Raw genomic sequence first — 23,705 nt, 5'->3', positions numbered from 1 at the left:
TAAAAACGATGGTAAGGTTATGTATTTATTCAATATTTAGTCCCAGATATGTAGAATGACATGGTATCATTTTTTAAAACTTTGTCTCATTTCGTTATTCAGTGAGCAGTGTTTTCACTGCTGTATTGGCATATCTTAGGGCTATTGTCGGGTTTATCTTGTTGCTATGACGGAATACAATTTTTGAGTGGCATTTGTATTCATATTAGCTTCTCTACCGACCTAGCTTACGGAGAGAATGTGAAAAGACCGGATGTGGAGTCACAAAACCGACGTAATGTGAAACCAATCAATGAATACCTACGTAATTAAGCCCGCCCACCCGAATGGTTCTGCTGCACTGAGCACGGTTGTCTATCCGTGCTGAGAATATCGTGCTGGGCACAGTTTGTAAGCGTTCCGCGCCAAACCGTTTCCAGGTGGAAACACCATTGGAACCGTTCCTCTCCATGCTCAGAACCGTTTGGCCCTACAGTGGAAAAGGGGCTTATATTACATTTTCAACCACCTTATTTGAAAGGTGTGTTTTGTTTTATTGAAATGCATGAAAGAAAACACAAGAATATTTTCCACCCACCCCTCTTGATCCCCCTCCCTATATAACCCAGAAAGCTACCTATAACTCAATTTAAAAAAGTAATTTCATGCTGCAATACCAGCGAATCACGCTGTTTTTCCCCACTTTACAGAATCCTTTTTCTTGGCTCCCAAATTCAGTTACATACAGTACTTTATTACTGCTTGCGTGCGTTTAAGATTAAAATATATTAATTTTTTTCATTAAATAGTCTGCCTCCTGCACAGTCGTGCATGCATCAGGGAGCATTTAGCAAGCTGTAACGAGCACCAGAATCAAGCCAAATGACTTGTTCAGGTTGTAGGTCAGTCCCAGCATTTCTTTTGGTCCGTCCTTTAAATGGTTCCCCTTTTTTGTAACAAGATCAGTCCAGAATTGATTCTCCAGTGTGTGGTCCTTTCCCAGTTTAAACGAGGAAACAAGCAACCAAAAACAAAACCAAAAAAAAAAAAAAATCACTGAAGTTTTGTTCCAAGCTTTCGTTGTCTGTTTCTGAAAAAATAAACAAAGAAGACAGATTGTAAATGATAATGGTAAAGTCACAATTTTCATTTACAAATAGCCAGGGTGGTTTGGCATTCAACCCACAGACAAGACAACACAAGGTACAGCATGATCGACACACAATAAATGTCAATTACACACCCTGAACGAAAGGGTGATTTCACTTTCACATTCCACACGTTTCAAAGAGAATGTGATCCTTCTGATATACAAACTCATACCTTGCTTCTGATCGTGTCACGGTATACTCAAACCACAAGATGTTTGGGATCAGGCTTGTGTCACGCACCAAAAAGAATTCTGCAATTGGCCTGGGGGGAAAGATTACAATTATATAATTATCCAGATGCAAGACAAAGTATCGAGTTGTAAAAACAAAAAGTGGGACTGACAGTTTGTTGTTCAGTTCTTACCATGCTGCTATCTTCGGAAAAAGCGGCGTCAGCACCTCTTGTGTGATAAAAAACCAGATCACCCCAATGATGCTGCCAGCCACACCTCCATAGATCACCTGACTCCAGGAATGATACATTAAGTACACCCTGCAAGCACAAAGTAAAGAAATCAGTAGTAACACTACACAAATATTTAATTGAAAATTCAACATGTTACAGTGTAAATCTTGTGCCAGCAGACTACTGAATTTGCATTTCATAATTTGAATTTAAGGTTTTAAAACTAAATACTGCGATTTGAGTCTGTTGAACGTATATGGATCCCTTGAAATTCCGTTATCAGTATTCAGTTTCAATTCAGTTCAAAGTTGAACTTGAAACTTCATTCTCAAGCTCTGTTCAACCTTTTAACTCGCAAAAAGCCACAATTTCAAATTCAACTACCCAAAAGTTTTTGTGAAGCACAAACCACAGATTGTAAACATCTGCAGCCAATCTACCGGAGCACATAACTCGCTTCTCATTGGCCATTCCTGAGGGCTAGAGGTTTTCTGCCCAGAGTGGAAACAATCTGTCTAACTCCACAAACTCAGTCAGCTATGCAGATGATATTAAAGGCATGTTTGTACAATATCAGAACATACATAACTATGTACATATACGTACTGTGCATATAGCCTATAGGTAAACAACTTAAAGGTAGAACACTTTACTATCATCTGTCAGCAATGCTGGCTAGCCAATTCTTCACCATTTTAAATACCAAGTCCAACATTATTTTCCAATTTATCCAGCTGGCTGGATATCTACCCGTCCACATATCCATCTTACTTGCCACTGTAGGTAGCCACCTGCCACTTGCTAGTTAGGTTGCTAGTACTGCAGACAGCTAGCTACGATAATGTTAGTCCAACTTACGTAGTAGACGTACAGTATTCTGACTAGTAGTTAAAATATCAATACACAATGACTCTGGTGACTGTTTCACATTAGCTAATGTGAGAATGACAATAATTAGTTTCAATAATGTTTAACTATGTCATTGAAACATTACACAGCTGAAAAGAGTTTGCAATGTTTGACAGATTGGTAAGCAGAAAACCTCTAGCCCTCAGGAACTGGCCAATGAGAAGTGAGTGTTGTGCTGCAGCAGATTGAAGATCTGCTTTCCGTAAGTGCCTGGATGTACATAAACCGAAATAATAGAAAGCTTTTGGAGCTTTTCAAAACAGAAATGTTGGCTTTTTGAGAGTTGAAAAGTTGAACAAAGGTTGCAAGTTTCAAATTCAGGTTTATAACTGAACTGAAACTCAAAAGCGAAAACTTTAAGGGGATCCACACAAGTTCAAGTTATTGAAATTGATTCAAATAACAACATTCAGTTTTAAAACCTTAAATTCAAATTATTAAATACAAATTCAATGTAATCAAACTCAATTTCAAAACTTGCTATAGAATTTTAAATTATGAAATACAAATTCAGACTACCTAAATTCATATTCAGGTGTCTGGTGGCGCAAGGTTTACACCATAACTTTCAGCTACTCTTAACCCACTTTTTATTATTCCAGAGGCTGATGGTGAAAAAAATAATTCAAAACATCAAAGAAAGCAACCTTTGTTTATTGTGCAACACTAATATTACATGTTTTAGTTCAGGATGTCTTTTGGAAGATATTCTATAATGCATGATACAAACTATATTCAGTTTTGCATGATACAAACTATATTCAGTTTTGCAAAAAAAGTCATCCACCTATGCAAATATTAATTTTACCTGCTATAGGACACAGACAAGGCCACTCCTAGCAAAATGATGGAGAGTACATGTCTCCACAGTAGCTCCACACACCTGGCATTGTTTGTTTGATGCATTCTGAAAAATATTGAAAGGATTATACATCACCATAAAAGCATCCTTTGCATTTCACAAATGTGATAGTCATAGACAATACAAATTTTCAAAGACATATTGTACAACATTATACTGTGCGCCACTGACTACTGCCCTTACAGCATTATTTTCCCTGATGAAACCAAGTAAGTTTTGCTGTGCTGATTTTGGAGCATGGATACAGCCTCCCCCTTGAGCAGGCCTAGAGATGCTTTCTCGACAAGTTCAGTAATGAACTAATTACAGCACCCTGTGGTGGTCAGGCATAATGCCAGCTCAGCACTGCTTGATGTCTCACCCAGTTATCTTTCCTTTTCAGGCTAGGACAATGATCAGGTCAAAGGCAAGTGTACACACATTCTATAAACCAGCGAGAGTAGTCAAAGCGGGTGTCAGTTCAATTGCTACTTGCATAGAACGCATTTTAGAAATGATCAATTTATAAATACTGAATATTACATAATCAACCTGGGTTCCATACATTGCCCAAAGGTAGATGAGTAGTATTCCACCCAGGAGTTAAGCCCAAAATATTTTTGTGTACAAGCTGAGCTTATAAACTTCACAGTGTCACACTCAAATAGGTACAGTGGTTGGTGGCAATTGGAGCTTTCTAGCTCCACCTCTAGAAAGTTTTTAAAAGAAAGTTTTTTTGGATTCATTCTATTCATTATGGTGGCATCTTTGCCTTCATTACAGTGTTTACAGTCCTCTAAAACAACCAAAATCTTAAGGAGATATGTTCACAGGAGAAAACGGTGCCTCACCTCAAATAAAGGAAAAGAAAAAAGTATACAACAAAAAACCAGATGAACTGTGAGTGGCTTGAAGGCATCCCATACTCTGTGGTCATGGTGGTATGAGCTCCTACAGGGCCAAAGAGCAAGAGTAAGGACAGACAAAATGCAGGGGATGGACCTACAGGCAGACCTATGCAGGCAGACACATACAATTACATTGCAAGTACCACATATACATCATTAACAATATTTGTCATTCGCTTCAGCAAATGCTTAACTCTCTGTTTAGTAAAATGAAACAGAGGAGTACAAAATACTGCATCCGCCACCCACACGCACAAGCACACACACACACGCGCATGCACGCACACACACATGTTCACTTCGCTCACCTTCACAGGGTCGTGGTTCCCTCAGGATATGCTTCAGCAGCCAGTTGAGTCCCTCATTCAGTATGAGTCCCCCAAAAAAGGAAATCTGACAGTGACAAGACCCACACAACCTTTGTTCATTGGTAAAAAAGAAAATAAAAATTGCAGCTGACTTTAATCATCTTGACATGCAATATATACATTTATAATATTTATTCATGCAAAATATGACATTCACTTATAAAAATGGTTGGCTGCACATCTACATTTATCCAATATGCCTAATCAATTAAATGAAGTCGTTCTTTTTCCCCAACATTTACCAGAGCACTTCTGGCCCTTCACTCAGAAACATCTTAAAATAGACAACTTCATTTAATCTTGGTCAGAAATTAGGTTTCCAAACTGACCAGCAATGTGAAACACCTATGACCTTCCAATGTAGTGTACAAACTGTTACTCACTGTGTGCAACTCACGCTTGAATACAATGAGTGTGACAAAGCCCACCAGAATAGCAATGGGGATGAGGCTAGTGTAGGCCAGCACTTTTCCCGTCAGGTCACCTAAAAACAAAACAAATGACATTGATTTGCAAATGAAAAGCACACAATGGTGTATAATGACTGCCTGTCAGTTTGAGGAACATTCATTTCAATAATCAAAATGGATGGCTACTGGAGTTTTGTATTGTTCAGTGTAAAATGACACTCAACACAACCATTTAAAAGGTGTTTAAGTTGAGTGTTGATTATATTCCTGATATCAGATAGCTGCAAACTTTTGACAGATGCTGACAGAGGATAACAAATTATGCAAGTTTCCCAAAACATTGACCCTTTTTCCCCCTCAAATGATTTTAAAGGGTACAGATATACACTAAATCATGTCTTAAACTAGGTACAATTACGGTTCTATTATAACTGAGCGTGTACTGTATAAATAAAAACATCCAATTCTGGTTAACAGGTTAGATAATAGATAAACAGCATTAGAAATCGTTTGCAATCCAATCCTTTTGTTAATGTAGTCAATGCAGGAGCATGTCTTGCTTGTAACACTATTTCAGCATAACCAGAGAATGTAGCTGTATCATTTCTTGTTAGCAGTAAAATAATCATTAAAACAATCAAAATAGATGTATCCATTTAACTGGTCTGTTTTTTTTCCTCAAATTGTTAGATGATCTTGCTATACTTAATCACGGGACCGTTGCACGACTATCTGCCTAATTAATGGATTAACGGTTGGCCAGACAAGTTTGTCAATATTAACTTGCCTCTGTACTGGAATTGTCCGTAAATTCTTGATATATTTAGCAAGTGAGCAAATAATGTTCAACCCGTTCGATCGTTCAAGATTAACATAATTGCGTTAGCTAGCTAGCTAACTAGAAGTAGCTGGCAAGCTAATATTCGCTAGTTAGCTTGGGAATTTTAATTCCAGAGATTGTAAGCGATTGATGTGTTCACACAATAAAATAAATATTTCGATTGATGCTACTGTTGACCAACTTGAGCAGAGCGGTACGAAGGTGGCTAGCAAGCCAGGAAAATTGGGGTGAGCTAGCTACAATGGATCGGATCACCAAGCTAGCTAGCCATCTAGCTAACTGGTTAGCGAACAAGCAAGCTAGTGAACCAGCCGTAGAGCTAACCGGCCCCAAAGCGCAAAAATAGAGCGGGTGTTCAAATTCTGCTTCAAATATGGCCAGTAAAGTTCTTTATTAATGTAAAAATACCAATATATCCGACAGAAATATATTGTATTGTAGATCATTTCGCGAAACTGCGCATGCGGAACAGGCACACTATTTAGCAGTCGATGTTACGTCCCTGCGGGTGCAATGCATCCACTCCGTGCCGTGGTTCACCATTTGGCAAGTCCACTCGGCCGAATCCATTCAGTTGTAAAAAAGAAAAAATCCAAACTGGCTTTAAAAACAATATATCCGCAACCTGTCCCAAATATAATGACTAAGAGTATATATTAGAGGCTCTCAAAAGAACTTACCAGCTGGATACTCTACATGGGTTAGAGATATCGACCGCCATCGAGGTGGTACCGAGCACTGCTCTTCAGACGCCATCTTGCCCGGACACCGGGCACTATGGATCGACAAATCAGAATGTGACGCCCAAGTTCTTCTGACCAATCATTACAGACAGGTTCCTTCACGTAAATTGTCCCCTCACCATGTAGAACACTACAAAATGAATGTAAGCAATCAGCCAATGGAAACACTGTTGGAGAGAGTGATTTGTCCAATCCACTATGACTTCCACGTGCACATGGAAAGAAGGCGTTCCCTACCTGAAATGAAAAATTAAATTCATTGGTAAATCAACGCATTCAAATACAGTACGAGTTTGTTTCAGTAATACGCAGCGGCTAACTACATAGCGCGTTATTACGTATGTAATTGTTAATATATTTGCATATTCCTATGCACTGTGCTCAATGCAAGCTTAGCTGTTCAATTTTTACTTCCAGCTTCAAGTGTAAAAAGGTCTGTCTTTTGCAAAGAAAAAATAATTTGCAATTTGGATTTTCTTTTGCATGTTTTGATTTTTCTGATTGCGTTTGAATGTGTAAGATTTAAATGTTGATGGAGCTAGAGCAGGGGTATCCAGTCCTATTTCTGGGAAGCTACAGGGCATGCTGGTTTTTAATTAGTTTTCGTCTGGAAAATAGCTGTCAAGTTTACACCAGGTGATGGTAAGTGAACTATAATTGATGAAGTGCTGTGTAAAAGTAAACCCTCCTTCCAGAACCAGGGTTTGTGCATTGAGATGAGTACTACCATTAGAGCAGGGAGACCAATGCGATGTTTGATGTTTCTTAGCTAATTAAAACTTAGCTTCTGGTCAACCATAGAAAGGATCTAATTCAGGGAGTTTTAAGTATTCATTCTATGTCATAATAACTGTCACAATATGCATGTTAGACAGATGACACTAGTTTTTTGCTGGCTGGTTGTCTTTCTGGTGGACTATTACTAAAAGTAGCAAACTTTTCATTATATCATGATGTTAGTTAACGTCCAACCTCTAATCTTGTGCTTCTGTTCCAGCTAGTTTTCTCTCTGAGTATCTTTTTATTTTTAAGAAGCACTACAGTAGACCTCAGCCATACAGATATTTTGCTGAAAATGGACATGCTGGTGTAACTCAGGCAGCAGCCTTTCCCGACCACTGTGGCAACAATTTAGTACCCACAAAATGAGCCCCATGGGTGGGGCATCCAACTAAAGAGCTAGTCCTGCTGGGTGATTCACAACTGATCATTGTGTTACCCAGGAAGAGGGGTATCCGAGGCTGTGCCTGAATCAGCTTACTTTCCCACTACTGAGTACACAAGTTGCATACAACTTGTATTCTTAGTAGCAGGCAGGTAAGCTGATACAGACGCAGGGTTCTAGAATTTGATTTTTTTAAAAGCCAAGGAATAAGTTACCACATATTAAAACTGATCACTTGTTTTTAGGTCATGTGAAGAATTTGCTGTCAGATTGCATCAATGATTTTACCCAGGGAATACAATTGTGTCCTGAAACTTGCATCTGTTTACCCAACAGTGCTAGACAGTGTCTGTCAGTTTATTATGTGGCCAAGTACAGCATTTTGTGGAGCTCCGATCAGGCCATAAAGAAGCAATACTCAATACTCAATTTAATGCAGTGCAGCAGCATGTTCTTCATAGATTAGCATAAATTTGAACCCTAAAATGAATCATTTCTACATTTCTATTAACAAAATAGACAATATTAGCCAAATAAATCACCTGTGATGATGGATTAGAAAGGGCCTGCGGAGTTTTTTTTTTTTGAAAATCTCCATTCAAAATTGAATTTAGTCTTGATCAAGCTTATTCTGCATCTGTGAAACTCGCCCATAATGTAATAAAATAACCCAGCTTTATCCAGCCAAGGGAGGTGACTTAACCATCAGAAAATGCTGTTGTGTTCATTTTTTTTCTTCTACTTTGCCGGGAAATGCAAAGCGGCCCATAGCTTTACCCATAGAGAGAAGCCTTTGGTCAGCACAGTATTCCCCTCCTCATCACACAACAGTGACTCTTCTGTTCAGTCAGGTGGCACAAACTTTGCTGTCTTCCAACACAATGACTGGCTGGACACATTTTGCACATGCTAGTGTCTGCCTAGCGTTGAAGCAATTGGATCTATGAATGAAATTGGGAAAATCTATCTGAAAAATTTGGATTAAAAAATTAGGTTTTATAAAACAGTGTTTTAGTGACAAAGGAAGTTGATTATTTTATGGATGGTCTGATTGCAGATTATGTTAGTTATCACATAGGAAAAAATGTTGCAACATGCCTTTTTAGTTTATGCTTTATACCATTCACAATTGTCAATCAATAGTAACCTAATCACAGCCTATTAACATAATAGTGATCACTGTGATTGCAATGCACAGACAAAATGGCTGTCTAACCTTAATGTCCTACACAATGTAGGCTAGATGATGTTCTAAGACACAAAATTCAATTATTTGCAAACCAGTTTAATCTGCAATAACATATAAAGGGCACAAATCATGAAATTCACACAGCTGTAGACTGCTGCAGTAGAGTACCATTGTGAGATTAGTGAATTTATTTGATAAGAGGTGTTAGGTGTAGCTGAGATTTGGAATGTCCTCCTTGAAACAGGCACATCTTAAAAAATGTTTTTTTCTATGAATAAAAGACTTTTCTTGAGTCAACCAATCATTTTTAACAACATAATAAAGCTACTTGAAGGAGATTTTAAGGTGACTCTACTAATCATATTCATATATCAGTTACAACCACTAGGCTTCCAAACCATTACTGTATAATAAGTGTAAACTGGAGGACAGGGTCTATGTGGAATGCTGGTGGAAGGATGTAAATTGCTTGTGAAGGATAAGAGCTTTGGTCAGTGAGCACCACAAAGAATGTGCTATAAATTATGGATTTTATTTAATCAAATTGGGAACATTTCACAAGTTTCCTTTTGTAATAGGACAAGGTTATTTAACTGCACCATTCAGGTCACAGTATTACCCAGCCCATATGGCATTTCACCTGTCTGGCACACATGGAAAACAGCGACATATAGCTACAGTACAGAGGAATACTTTTAACACACTGACAAATACACAAAGGAAATAAATCAATTGGGCAATTCATAAACAACAGCTTTGACAAAATGCACAAGTTACTAAGATGAATTCACACGAAGGCAGGATTTATGTGCCTTTCTGCCGAAGACATTTTCCAGAAATGCCAAAACAGAAAGACAAAAAATGAGCATCAACGGCCTGAACATGGCATATATACACACCTACTCAGTTTAAGGAATTATGTTTTGTACCAGCCTGTCAAACAGTTCAGTCAGGTGAGAATTTATTTAATCTAATCAAGGCTTTCTGTAAATTGTTTAGTGTTCTGTGGTTGGCCAAATAAAAGTTTTATATATTAAAATTTACATGCACCCACCATGTTTCTTGTAATTCAGTTTAACCTTTTCATTGACATATTTGCAATTGTCTATGTCATTATGAAATCTAAGAATGAAATGTATGCTCTTGTATCATACAGTACTTGCAAGGTTTTAGCTAAATCGTGCAGTGATATTCAGAGTAAACTATTTGCAGGCATTACCAAGCATCTTGAATTAAACTCATATCAATCCTATAACAGAATGATATATGTCAGTAGCATGTTATTTCAAGATTGCAGCCTTTCATGAAGTTGGATTAAGAGGAAATTGAAAAATACATGGCCCAGTAATTTGGAGAAAGCTTTTGGCCAAGATTAAAAATACATAAAATCCAAAACGCAAACTGTTTGGAACCAGAGATTATTTCAATGCATCCCCTACCGTTTCTCGATCTTGTGGTAAAATTAAAATGCTGCCATTGCTTTGGTGGAGTAAGTATGACAGAAACTAGTAACTACCATTTTAAGTGCTGCTTAATCATCTTTTGGTCAATTTATTTTATCACAGAGGTTTACTCTTCATACTTTTAACACTTTAAATTTATCACTTATTAAATATTATTTGTGGCAAAAACAGCATTTCTATGAATGGTCTCTCATAAGACAATATGTATCCTGTCCCTCACTTGCAATACAATTGTGATATCACTTGCTGTATCAATGGTGATATAACTCAAAGTATGACCACTTACAATTATTTACATAAGCATTTATGAATGTTTAGATGGCACATTAGTAAGTACTACATAATTAATTCCATCCTCCTATTCAAGCTATAGTACCATGAGAAACAACAGTATGTAAATTAAGTACAAGCAAACAGTGTTTCTAGGTTCTGTACTGTACTTTAAAACAGTAAGTTAGTTTTACAACAGTAGGTCTGGTCATTTTAGTAATGATTTAATGATCAAAGAAACATCCTGAAATGGTGATGCGTCCAAGGCCCTGATTACAAACTGAAGTAGACAGTCAGCTCAGACTCCAATGGTTTTCACAGAAAGAAATTTTTATAGCGTGACAATGCGGTCACTTGAAATTTAAAAATCAACATACATGGTCTAGGCATTAGAAGCAGTATTATTGCCTTTGGCAATCATACTAATAAATAGCGATCCATAATGGACAACCCTCTTGTTCCTGAGGATAAAAATGTATGAATTGTCCTGACAAGTTACTACTAGCAACAATGTTTTATTTTTTTATTTTATTTTTTATTTTTGTAAATATGCCACCAGAAAATCTAAATCTGAAGTTTGAATTAGATTCAAAAATAATAAAGCTTTACTTGAGGTAATTGTAGTTTACTGCATAAAGACAGCACCCACCCTTACTTTGATTTTAACAAGGTGGTCCACAAGACAAAACTATGCAGCAAAGTATTTCTGCTACACAATGCAGTATTTTCTTGGTGGAAGTGTAATTACTCTTTGAAAAATTAGGAAAAGAAAACATACAACAAACATTGAATTACAAGTCATCTCATTCATGCTCACTTGACAAAAGGCAAAAGAAATACAGATTGATTATGAAAAACAAATATTCACAATGGTTTAAATGACACAATTCTTGCTGGCATTACACGTTTATAAAATAAAGGCATGGATAGCAAACCTAAATGTGCAGTCATACTTCAGAGCTTCATCAACAATATACAGTAATTACATTGGCCACCAGAAAAAGTCAAGCTTGTCTCAGAAATTTCAAGGGATTAATTTTTTTTTTTCAGCTGCGATGAGGGAAAAGGCCCAAGGTTGAGCACTTTAAAATGTCTCAAAATTATATATATATATAACACTCCTGCACCTCACAAATGCCAGGGTGCTGTAAAATCTCAAAGGCACACCCAAAAGTGACACTTTAACAAATAAATAACATATTAATGAATGAACTAACTGTGTATGTATGTAATGAACTAAATTCCCAGAAAAGGATGTTTACATACAGTTAAAAAGGTACAAAGACCTGGATTCTGAAATCAGTGCATAAATCTATGCAAATTCTATTAATATCTGCACAAATTCATCTATTCTAACATATTAAAGCATACATGTGCAGTTGACATTTGTCATTATGTCTACTTGTAAGGAGAGATCATGACCATTTATATATTTAATATTGAAGCATGGACTAGGCCACAAGTTCAGTGTATCAACAAATCAAACTTCCATTGGTTACCAACATTGAAAAAATGAGTACAGTATTGTAAATGAGTTATCCTGTATTAGAAAATATTCTTGAATGGATCAACGGACTACATGTACACATGCAAAGATTATTTAGAATGATTACAGTGGGTATCTTTAATATAGTTTTCATTTGCCTTTCCTTTTATTCCTTCAATCTAACATTTATGCTGACTGGAAAATACAGCCAACTGTATTGTAAAGCAAGTAATTCTTTAAGCAACCTTGCTTCATTTTGATATTGCACCACATACTGAATTTCTAAAATATGACAACTGCAAGCTCATGGGGACACCCCCCCTTACAGCTGTAGCAATAACATAAACATGAAATTACAACATATAATGAATTATTCTACCAAATACTCGAGTGCACAGTTCATTCATAATAATTCATTAACCTTTTCGATGACATTCCCATAAAACCACAATCGCTCCCATTACGGTTCATTAATTTCTCCATAAATATGCAATAGTTTCCTTATTAAATATTTCCAGAGGACACTTCCAACTTCCAATGTAAAAACTGACCAATACAAAAGAAAACTAAATAATAAAAATATTATCTGATTGATTAAGTGAGCAATAATTCAGTTCCTATTACACAAGATTCCATTTTTCAGTTTTTTTTATTTATAAAGTGCTAATATGGTGAAAGCAGACAGGGTGATTATGTCATAGTAATCAGTGACGTTATTTATGTTGTGAAAATTCAGCTGAATAGATTTTGCACATTGTAACCACTTGAACCAAATTGAATTCCACAAAGCTTTTTTTTTTTTTTAAACCACAGCCTACACATATTGATTTACATTTTAATTTATGAAACCACTTGTAACCTTTTACAATCTACCATAGAGAATAGTCCAGTTTGAGAAGAAAGATCAACCATGACTGTCGAAACCCGTTTGCTCCTACATACATGGGAAATTTTGTAGACTGCACTTCTGGCTTGCTTTGCGGCTACTCCTCCTTAGGTTTCTCTGGAGTTGACTATGGGGTCAGTCACTGGAATGTTACTATTCAGCCAGAAATTTGTATTACAGGCCATAATGTTGTTGACTTTTAACACAGTCTTTACACACATTTGTTTCTGTGAATATAGCAGCATAACTATGGCTTGCAGGATCTTTTTTTTTTTTTTTTTTTTTTTAAACACTAGAAATCCATGCATTTTCACATTGTTTACCTCACATTGACGTGAGGATTTAGAGGAGAAATCACCATCTATGCCAGTTTCAGACCAAAGATGGATTTCATTAAGCCGTTTATTATACAACCAATTGAACTTTCATATTCTCTTCTTCAATAATCATCAAGCTCTTCTTTTAAAAAGTCAAACCACTTTCTTGATGGGATTAAATGGGTAGAGTCAATCATTAAGTAATCATGGACTTGATGGATACACTGCAAGTCTTTCATTACGTAACATCCAGACCACATTGCAAGTTTTCATTTGGCCAATGCAGGGTCAAAAATGTTTTATTCCCTAAGTTTTATGAAAAGGCTGTCTCTCTCAGTGTTTTTGCAGTGATGAAAGAGGGCCGCAATAGCAAGAGGATCTCCAACACGACACAGAAAGTTTTAAAAATGATTACCCCAGGATGAGGACAGATGGAAACATACTGAATGTGAGTGTCTCAGTTCTGTCCTGCAAGTCTAGTCCAGGCCATCTCACTGATGATCTGCAGATCCACCATTCCCGACAGGCAGGGAGCCATTGGCCTCCAGGAGGCTGCTGATGCCGAGATATCCCAACAGGATCTCACTCCTCCGATGAGAGAGGCTCAGAATGTCATCCGCCAGTGACTGAGCGCTTGTGAAGCGAACCTTATCGTGGTCGAACATGTCCTTCAGGTACTGTACAATTTGTTGCTGGAGGGAAGTAATCACCACATTAAATTATTGAACACACGCAGTATTATACAGCAAACACAAAGCTTCCAGAAATAAGATAAACTATAACAGTGCAGGTCATCCTTCTGTGCTATATATTAAGTTAACTTTGAGAATGGTGACTACAGTTAATACCATTTCCTAGCATACATGTAAATCATACATTTTTCTTGCATTAGGAAAATTATTTGAGAATTCCACTGCTACCTCATACAAGTTTTACATTTTACATCTGCTGTTTTATACATATTACAAGATACATAATCATATGAAGCATACATTCTATAAGCACCCAAAGGAATCTTTCTGTGTAAATTATGACTCAAGGAGATATTCTCAGTTGTAACTAGGTAGGCTAGCTGTTTTGTAGGTGACTTAGTTAATGCACTTGTCTTAACTACTGCTTGTATTTTTGCATAGACTGCGTTGTTGCTGTTCTCGATTGTGTTAGTGTTAATCAGTTTACCCTTCAGGGTCCAAGTTGAACTATGCGGTTGTTCCCTGCACTTGGAACGGTACTTCTCTCTAGGGTTTTCGTCATACTTGTTCCTGGTTATGGTTATACACTTTGTTGTACGTCGCTCTGGATAAGAGCGTCTGCCAAATGCCTGTAATGTAATGTAATGTGCTTTCTTCCACTCAGTCTTTTGCACCTGTCCTGGAACCACTCGGGTTTATTTCCTTGACAGGGGCATAAGAACGCACATCGAGTATGTACAACCTGGCTGCGCGTTTGTAGTGAGTCGGCCCGGCATTGTCATTTGTGTTCATGTACTTAGGGTACGTTTCGGGCCTTAGTTTGCCTAGCCCAGGTCATTCAAATAAGAGAAATTTTTTTGCATCGATAAATTTGTATAGATTGTGCTTGACTTCTACAAATCACAGGGTAGGTTATGTTGTTGTGGGACTCCTATTACAAGGTAGTTACAATTTTAGCTTATCCGATGTCTGCACATCCCATGATAACAGGAGAGTCAACAGAACAAGACCAAGTTCAATTAAACTGATAATTGTACATATAGGTTTTCCCCCACATAAATAAATATTCATCCATATTACACATGAGCCCTATCCTAGATGCAATGGGATCTCTAGATAAAAGACTTAGAGAAGACTTGCAGATATGCTCCGCTCTATTGCAACAAGTGTACCATCAACCTGGATTTCACTGGTTAAATAATTCATTACTTTGTGGTTAAATATTTAACATGTTTTGCACAAATTATAACTACAGGTTTTTATAATTTCCACACAAATGGAAAGCCAGCGCTGAAAATAAGTTTAGTAAATTCAATTTCAACTTCTCAATTGACCTTAATGACAAAATCCAAGGCGACATCCCCCCAAAACAAAGATCTTACCCACAAATTTGGTCATTACGGATTTGAATCTCCCTTGTATCATTATTTCCAAGCCCTTAGCAACACATTTCCCAGTTGAACTCATAAGCAATCATTTAATAAATCTACCCTAGAGTCTTAATTAGCACTAAGCATTATCCAATTCCGTGAATCAATTAATGAGCCCAATTTTAGTTCCTTATTCTCCCTTCTCTCTCTACAATTTGGAATGTCTAATTCTACCTTCAAGCCAATTATCGCAAACATCTCCCCCAGTTTGGAAGGGAGCGAACATGCACACCCTCTCCCATCACTTTCCACCAGCACAGGCAAAGTATGCTTCATACAGAGCTGGCACAAGCAGACTCTAGGTAGTGGATTGACTAGAGAAGGTCACCAATGAGACAAGCAAACACTCAGGCTGAAACAACATAATCTGATTCTAACAGCAAATCATATTTACAGTCTATTTAGCTGCCAGAATGAACACACTTTACTTGCTTGTCTGCTCATGATCATTCTCTGAATTAATGAGCATTACCCTTAAGATGACCTGACCTCTCCATGACAAAATAAAATGTATTTAAGGCCTTTCACCAAAATCATACATCTCTAGACCCTTCCTTATTTTCACACTTAAAAAAACTCAGCATCACCTTGAAAATGGTGCACACCTCACCGAGGTGCTGTCTGGGACCCAGGAACCCAAACGCCAGAACTGGACTCACATGCTCAGAAATGGCATAGAAGTGTGATATGAAGCCATCTGGAACCTATTGTCCAGGAAAAGGGAACCTGGTTAGTGATTCAGACAAACAAGGGAATAACCTAAATCTACAGCTAACCCAGCAAAACAAGACAACTGTGAGGTAACAGGATTTAATATTTCAGTAAAGTTCTATTTACATATTTGGCCAAATAAAAATGAACATGGTTTTCAAATATTGCATGTTTACACTTAACAATTGTAAATAGTTGTAATAGTTGTAATATAAAACATCTAAAAGAACCAATAAAATTAATTTGAGTATAACAACGATTTCTTTGAGATACTCATTTGAATCGTCACACACACACACACACACACACACATTACCATTATCCAAAAACTTTAGTATATTATTTTTTTGCCTTGCTATACATCATGTCTGTAATCACTAGCTAGTTAAAACAACTCCACACTTACCAACAACATGCTCAGTATCATGTCATCCAGTTAAAAAAACAACTGCATTAAACTTCAGCTTATCATCGTATCCTACCAACATATCAATTTATGAAGCAATTTAATTCATAATGGAGATGATGCTGCAAATCGGTTCACATCAGCTTACCATGAGAAGTCGTCTCTTGGCCTTCAAAACAGACCAGCACGCAGTTGCTAGTGCCTGTAAGGCACATAAACATGGTTGGGTAATGTTTCTCTCACATTCTTTAGTCATGACTGTTGAAATGAGACCATTATAATACAGCTGGTCTTCACAGAGGACCCAGTGGTACTCACCGTCTCTTTGAAGCTGTCGGAGAGCCAGCGGTTCCTGAGCACAGCCACCACGGAGGACGGCGGGCTTTCCAGGTCCTCAAAAGCATCCATTAGAATGAAGTCCAGCACAATGTCAAAGAAGTTCATGCATACCACCTAGCAGAGGGGGACGGCTGGTTGGCTCCGGAACAGACAAATCAAAACTCGGGGCTTTTGATTTGGCCTGTATGTTACATATACACTTCTACCAACCACTGAGCACTGCCCAGGCAGCTCGGGCCTGCTGTAAAGGTAAAGCTGCACCTTCAAAGACATTTGCCACATTGAGCTCCACTTGGAAAATTAGTGAATAGCATATTCATCCTTAACCTGTGCTGTATTGTAGCCAATGAAAATATCAACTCAATGTCTCCCTTCTTGACAAAGTGAAGCTACGGAAGCTACTGAACAAAACATATTCTCTTGGGTTTCAGAAATGGCCACAGTGAAACAGGACAACTTTTTTTACTGGAACAAATCAATTAACAGGGCCATGTCTTGAGTGTGAGGTTTTCAGCAGGATACTGTGTGCCACCTAAGGCTTCCCTTCTGGTGCTAAACTGGTTCTCTTCACAAACTACTTTCGGTGGTCGAGCAGGCAAGCAATCCTTCACTCTGTGCCATTATCACTACCAAGGTATTGCGCTGTGGTGGATGGGCAGACAAACTCACGCCTCGCCCCTCCAGCTCCATTTTTGTAGAGCCCCACGTCTCTTCTCGCTGAGTGTAGCGGAGCATGTCTTCATAGCTCTCCAAAAATGCCTTTGGGCTCTAGGAATGGGATATGATTTGCATCAGAAACAAAGCAACACACTCACAGTCAGCAGTGGAAATACTCAAATTCAGCCAAACAGAAGGATTATTCAAATAGATGAATATGGTCAAGGTATGAAAGCCCCTGAAAGATGGTCCTCAGACAAAGACGGACGTCTTCTGGTGCCATTTCCCAAACCCACCATGTGCTATAGTACAGACCATTCACATTACTTTTGGAAGACTGGACATAAAAGTGCTCACCTTGTTGGCCTTGGTCATAAGCCCTGTGATCATCTGTTTCCCCGTTTCGCTGAAGAACACTCGATGAGTCTCATCAAGCAAGAGCACCTGCAGACAGACGCTCAAAATTACTTATCAAATGGAGTCCAAATTTACCACCAAACAAGGAATAATCTAAACCTTAGCAAACATCACCAGGAATCCACCACCAGGTAAATTGTATTAAAGGGATTCAGGACTATTCAGAAATTATTGTGCAATTCACTGTAAATATATCATAAACGAGCAAAAAAAAACAAATACAAATAGCCATTAACCAGTCAAAAAACAATTAGCCATTTCTTTCAACAAAAATAAGCGACTACATCATTATATTAAAAAAAAACTAGTCAACCATAGCTATAATATTTTCTGTAGTACATTTTCATGTTGTAGATCTTTAAATAACTGGAGTGAGAAGAGTATTTGGCTGTGTATAAATGTGTCAGTTATCTACATAATCTGCCCACAGGAAGTGCAAAGCAGTCTGACTGAGGGAGTGAAACAGAGGACACACCTGAAAGGCCTGTCTCACACAGTGCAGTTTTGCCAGGAAGTCCTCATCACCATAGCACTCCAGGAGCTCTGTCCTACACAGAAAGAAAATGGCAAACCCCTGGACAGTGAAGCTCATCCAAGCACACAGAGTCAGTTACACATGCACAAACTTCCCCTTCTGAAGTACTCAAGTACACTGTGACCTCGAGTACCCGGAGTCTTGAGACACTAACTGCTGCCCAACACTCCTGCCTTGCCGAGACGGACTGCACTGTTACCTGAAAGATCTGCAGGCCACGTTCCCATCTCTCACCAGCGCCAGCGCTTCTTCATACAGAGCCGCTGGCCTCAGCGGCTGGAACGTATCCTCCAGAGAGAAAGCGTCAAACAACTGCACAGATAACCAGGGTCCAAGTTAAAGGGAATAAGGGATTAACTCAAGGACATCACTTCAAAAATCAAAGCAGACCTAAGCACAGATTTACAACCAACAACATCTTCAGGAGACATATAATTAAATGTTCTCTGCATCAATAAAACAAGAACAGTGCAGGAATGTATACAGATTTTAATAATGTTACAAGGCCAAGTGGAGGCAGAGCGGCTCCTCACCTCAGCTGCAGAAAAGAAAGAGTCGTCAGAAGTGGAGGCATCATCCTCCCTTAATTGATTAAAACTCTCCACGTTGGGCAGGATGAGAGTCCCTTCGCTCTCTGGAATAACAGCAAAAAACAGCACTGAAAAACTGAGCAGAGTGGGAAATGCTGGAAGGGCTGCAGAAAGTGTCTAATATCAAAAGGGCTAGAATGAGAGGCCAATAAAGAGAACAAGCTGTGGAGAATCCACCAGAAAAAAGACTGCTTTCATTTCAACTGTTAAAAATAATTCAGAGCATTTCCTATTTAAAATAAACAATTCCTTCTTAATTTATATAGAAAAGGTGGAATCCTCACAGCTCCAGATAAGGTTAGGCCTGGCGCTGAGAGTTGTCTATTACCAAAGTCTGTCAGTAGGCTGTCAGGAGGGATGGTAGTTCCAAACTCTTCTTGTAGATGGTATGCCCGGTGGAGAAGAGTCTCCAGTTTCTCTGCAAAGACTTTGTTCCTCGACTCAGTCTGAAATGATAGCCAGGGAAACACATCCATATGGAGTCCTACCTCTGATGACCCAGGCAAATATTAAGCCTTAAAATGGAAACATAGGCGGCACTATATAGTCAACAACACTCAAAAATGGAAAAGGGGTCTTTAATCAATAAGAAAAGAAACAGAAAATCGAATTCTGTGGAGACTGCAGAGAACTGGGACAATGTTATATGGGTGAAGAAGATGGATATAAAAAACATAACAGAAATATAAAAAACGCTCTATTTCAAAAATATAGGTATAAAATAATCTGTGCTAATCTCAGTCCTGTACTAAGCATGCTGTGAGAATAACAAGTACCACTGGCTTTTCAGGGAGTGCTGCCCCCTTGAGGACAAGGCTGGTGCTGTCAGACTCTCCAGAGTGGCTCCTGTGTCGAATTTTCAGGGCCTGTTCCCACTTCTGTAATGCCTCCTCAAACAGCTCCATTCCTAGAGAAGACAAATTTGGTTTAAATAACTATTCAAACACACTAATATCAAGGTCCAGGCATCACAAGGACATTACCCTGCTCAGCCCAGCCAATTTAAAATCTTAAAACACTGGTATATCTGTGCTGTCAGGTAATAGATTCAATTTAATGTAAAATAACATTACTTTAGTCTATACTTTTGACCACACCAGCACACTTAACTCACACATTCCTATTTGTTTTGCATAAACATTTTTTCTGTGACCATACAATGAATGTTGTGTAGCTTACACTCCTCATCAAAAGAGAATATTCAGTTCACCACAATAGCAAGAGAGAAAAAAAATAACTGGGCTCAGTCTCAACTAGTCTCATAGGTTTCTTACTCACAGAAGCATTTTTCCACTGACAACTTTCAGCACTGAAAATGCTTGTGCCCAAATTGTGTTTTTTATTATTATTATTATTATTTAAAGAAATCTTTACCATGAATGTAGTCAGAAACCTTCAGAGGGGAAATTCAGGCTTTTCCCACTGTTTTTTCTCTGGAAAAAACACGTTTTGTTGGTTCAACCTGAATTTCTGAAGGCCTTATTTACAAACCAACCCGAAGAATGCAGATTGAGATAGAGGAGGAATTACCAATGATATACAGGTTCTCTGCATTGGAATCCTCCAGTGCTCCAGGCTCTTCTTCCACTGGCTCCGTTTCCCATGGGGTTGTCAGATTTCCTGACTGACTTGGCGAGAGAGGAACCTGCACCTGTCAGAGACAATGTGATGACAAGATCAACAAAGACCAGATTTCTTGAACTGTCTTAAGAAAAACAGTCTGCACATTATCTTTCCATTTCAAATCTGAAGAAATTGTAGTACCTAGAAATTTTAAATGGTCCACTCTGCCAACACTTGTCTCCACTAATACACAATGGCACAATGGTGCAAAATCAGTGACAGCCTTCCTACAACTGATAACATCATCAGCAAACTTTACATGTCAGGCGTTTCCATGGCCCCCATAGAATTGCGCATGACAAGTAATTCCAGTCTGTCATATTTCCCAACAAGCAGAGCACGATCCACATGCAGCAACAATAAAAACAGACAAATGGATAGACAGAGCAAGGCCAAGTTTCCATACTGCAGTGCAATCTTTCACTCCCATTCAATAAGGTTAAGAACCGTCTGAAAACTTTCAAGATATTTTACAGTACATCTCAACAAAACCTAGAAGTGCACAACGAGCATTGTAGATATCAGCATCTCATGGTCTGAAAAAGAGACTGTGTGACACTACAAGGACAAGGCAAAACGCACACTCACCGATGCCAGACTGTGAGAAGAGCTTGAATGTTTGCTAGGGGCAATGGAAGAAATGCCACTCATAGTGTCATTGCTCCTTGTGCTGGGGCTCATCACCTGTCGGCCTAGAAACGGGCCTGAAAATGAGAATGGAAAGTAAATCTTGGCAGGACATAAGTCTACGCTACCTGTTCAAAAACAAAAAATGGATCATGGATTGGTATAGCCTACAACTCGAGGATGCTGAGCACACTCGGAGTACCAAATCCTCCCATAAACCTGGTGATATGAAATCAGATCACAGATGTTTTTTTAATTTGCTGGCTTTACCTCTCTTAAGTGATGACTGCCTCCCTGCTCTCAGCAAGGTCTCTGGCACTGCTGGTGCTTTCTGGGCATCCTTTGATGCCGTCACCTGTTTTCTCTTGCGACCACGCCTCTTTAGATGGTGGGCAGTGAGTGCTAGGGCCACACTTCCCAGCGCAGTCGCAAACAGCACTTTCTTTAGACTGGGTGAGAGACGTAGCTGGGAGAAAATGGACTGAAGAGGGATATGCACTGTAAGAGACTTATTCCTCGGTGCAGTCATACACTACACATATCAGACTCACTTGAATTCATTAAGATGCAGAATACATGCATGCATTGCTTGTTTAAATTCTTCAGAATAATTTAAAACTAAACAAATGTGTGATTGTTAGAATGCCCATGGAATTTCAGCACTGTGATAATGATAGTAAAAGGAGCTGGTTTAATTTTTTTCTTAAACGCATCTACTTGTGACATTTGCCACTGACATGTTATGACCAACATTCATATTGCAGATTTCGATAAGATTTTATCAAGAACAGAACACTCAGGAAACTCTTTATCTTTGACCAGCCAATGACAGAGCCAGCGAGAGGAAAAACATAGATGAAAGATTGAAGAGAATATGAGTTAGATATGATGGGACATTTTCAGTGTTTACCTGCCCAAAGGTGGAGTAGAGAAACACAGGTATCTCGGCCACAGTCATGGCCAAGGCCTGGACAATGGACACACCTTCCGTCCGTCTCATTGACATCTCAGCTTGGCAGTGGCAACAACACTGCTGAACTACTGCTCACATTGAGCCCCAGCTAGGTGTGGCGCATACAGGGTCCAATTAGCCCCCGACTGGACCAGTGGGTTTAGTAGTCTCTGAGCTCCATGTTTGCTCAGCCCTGTAACCACTGAAACAAATAGGTTACAATGTACAGGTCACTATTTCATGGTTTGTCAGAAACTTCTGTAAATATCTAAAATGAAGGTCAGCCTTAGCCATTATCCCACACTGAGTCTCTTAACCACTGCTATCAGGTTTCTGCACAATATTCAATTTGTCTAAAGCAGCCATATATATTTTTGCATAACCGTTACCTTGTAAAAAAACATACATGATGCAAACACTGAAACACATTCTTACCATTGTGCCAAATCACACAGGCATGTTCCAAAAGCATGACAATACATGCACATTATATATAATCCAACTGACAATAAACGATATAAATATAACTACATTGAGAATTAATTACATTCATATCTTCGTTTAAAATCTGTACGCACTTCATGATCGATCCATTCACCAGGCAACGTTGTAATTTATACACACCCGGCACCTCAATGTCAATACAAACTTGACTCAAGCTATCTAGCCGCCTTCTTCGTATGCATTGCTGCGGGACTGTGCCATTCTACCTGGTTAACAGCCGATAATGTAAGCCATCATTTGCGATATCATGCATAATTTACAAAAAAGAAAGTAAAAGTAACTTAATGTACTCTTAATGTTACCACACAAGTTCCAACAAACCTCAACATAAAATAGCTTTTCTCGATGCAGCGAGTTAACCAGCTGGATATATCATCTGTACTGTCATGTAATTAGTGCCAAGCTTCCTTGTAAGATGGTCCACATAACTCATTACAATAGTGTTGTTTTCTGTATTAGTAAAGTATCGATAATTAGGTGTTGTTGTGGATACAATCAATAGTTACCAACAGCTAACTAGCTAAACAGATCACTTTGGATTTGGAACTTTTTTCTGCGAAGCCAGTGATTCTGTATGCACCCATACATTGATTTGCAAAGTTTCAACAATCATCTAGTGTTAAACAAACATAATCTGTTAAAATTACACAACATTTTTTCTAATATAGATACTCACTGTGCAGCAGTATGATCATACAGTGGAGAAGGGCATTTTCTCTCCTGCATGTCACATACTAACCCTGTCGCTTTCATAGGGGCGTTGCAAAGCAATATTGATGCCTATTTAGACCAATAAATATTAAGCATGAGCAATCGTTTTGCTTTTTGGCCAGTCAAATCGTTATATAAAGCGTAACGTGAAAAAATACCCAATTAAATTAAAGATCAAG

The 23,705-nt window shown here is 38.4% G+C and overlaps 2 protein-coding genes across 3 annotated transcripts; both read right to left on the bottom strand.

Annotated features, from left to right (window-relative positions):
* Window positions 1–712: 712 nt before the first annotated feature.
* dolpp1 (dolichyldiphosphatase 1) lies at window positions 713–6,647 on the bottom strand. The gene is made up of 8 exons (XM_035389949.1): window positions 6,494–6,647; window positions 4,946–5,046; window positions 4,503–4,587; window positions 4,138–4,237; window positions 3,254–3,352; window positions 1,495–1,623; window positions 1,303–1,392; window positions 713–1,069 (listed from the first exon to the last, which is right to left on the bottom strand). Exons 1-8 carry the CDS (start codon window positions 6,567–6,569, stop codon window positions 1,033–1,035), a joined length of 717 nt encoding a protein of 238 aa, XP_035245840.1. The 5' UTR covers window positions 6,570–6,647; the 3' UTR covers window positions 713–1,032.
* A 2,776-nt stretch (window positions 6,648–9,423) lies between these two features.
* Window positions 9,424–23,594, bottom strand: miga2 (mitoguardin 2). 2 transcript variants are annotated; one of them, XM_035391173.1, is made up of 16 exons: window positions 23,492–23,594; window positions 22,270–22,513; window positions 21,630–21,840; window positions 21,315–21,436; window positions 20,640–20,760; window positions 19,886–20,016; window positions 19,438–19,555; window positions 19,053–19,153; window positions 18,719–18,831; window positions 18,460–18,532; window positions 17,925–18,011; window positions 17,580–17,678; window positions 16,890–17,024; window positions 16,720–16,773; window positions 16,042–16,158; window positions 9,424–14,024 (listed from the first exon to the last, which is right to left on the bottom strand). In XM_035391173.1, the coding sequence occupies exons 2-16, from the start codon at window positions 22,363–22,365 to the stop codon at window positions 13,824–13,826; spliced, it is 1,779 nt and encodes a 592-aa protein (XP_035247064.1). In that variant the 5' UTR covers window positions 22,366–22,513; window positions 23,492–23,594; the 3' UTR covers window positions 9,424–13,823. The 2 variants fall into 2 exon arrangements, with proteins under 2 accessions (XP_035247064.1, XP_035247065.1); XM_035391174.1 differs by having other exon boundaries at window positions 21,321–21,436; window positions 23,492–23,593.
* Window positions 23,595–23,705: the final 111 nt, after the last annotated feature.

Source organism: Anguilla anguilla, chromosome 14 (assembly GCF_013347855.1).
Source record: "Anguilla anguilla isolate fAngAng1 chromosome 14, fAngAng1.pri, whole genome shotgun sequence".
NCBI classification, from domain to species: Eukaryota; Metazoa; Chordata; class Actinopteri; order Anguilliformes; family Anguillidae; genus Anguilla; species Anguilla anguilla.
The sequence above is the reverse complement of the archived record's forward strand: the minus strand, read 5'-3'. Positions and strand labels throughout refer to the sequence as shown.

Excerpts from the sequence above, each read along its gene's own strand:
- dolpp1 (XM_035389949.1), bottom strand. The coding sequence starts at position 6,569 with ATGGCGTCTGAAGAGCAGTGCTCGGTACCACCTCGATGGCGGTCGATA. Across the intron at positions 5,047-6,493 it reads CCATGTAGAGTATCCAGCTG|GTGACCTGACGGGAAAAGTG; the intron begins GTAAGTTCTTTT and ends TTTTGTTTTTAG. Across the intron at positions 4,238-4,502 it reads GGAACCACGACCCTGTGAAG|GAGCTCATACCACCATGACC; the intron begins GTGAGCGAAGTG and ends TTGGCCCTGTAG.
- miga2 (XM_035391173.1), bottom strand. The coding sequence starts at position 22,365 with ATGTCAATGAGACGGACGGAAGGTGTGTCCATTGTCCAGGCCTTGGCC. Across the intron at positions 20,017-20,639 it reads AGAGAACCTGTATATCATTG|GAATGGAGCTGTTTGAGGAG; the intron begins GTAATTCCTCCT and ends TGTCTTCTCTAG. Across the intron at positions 19,154-19,437 it reads CAGCCTACTGACAGACTTTG|AGAGCGAAGGGACTCTCATC; the intron begins GTAATAGACAAC and ends CTGTTATTCCAG.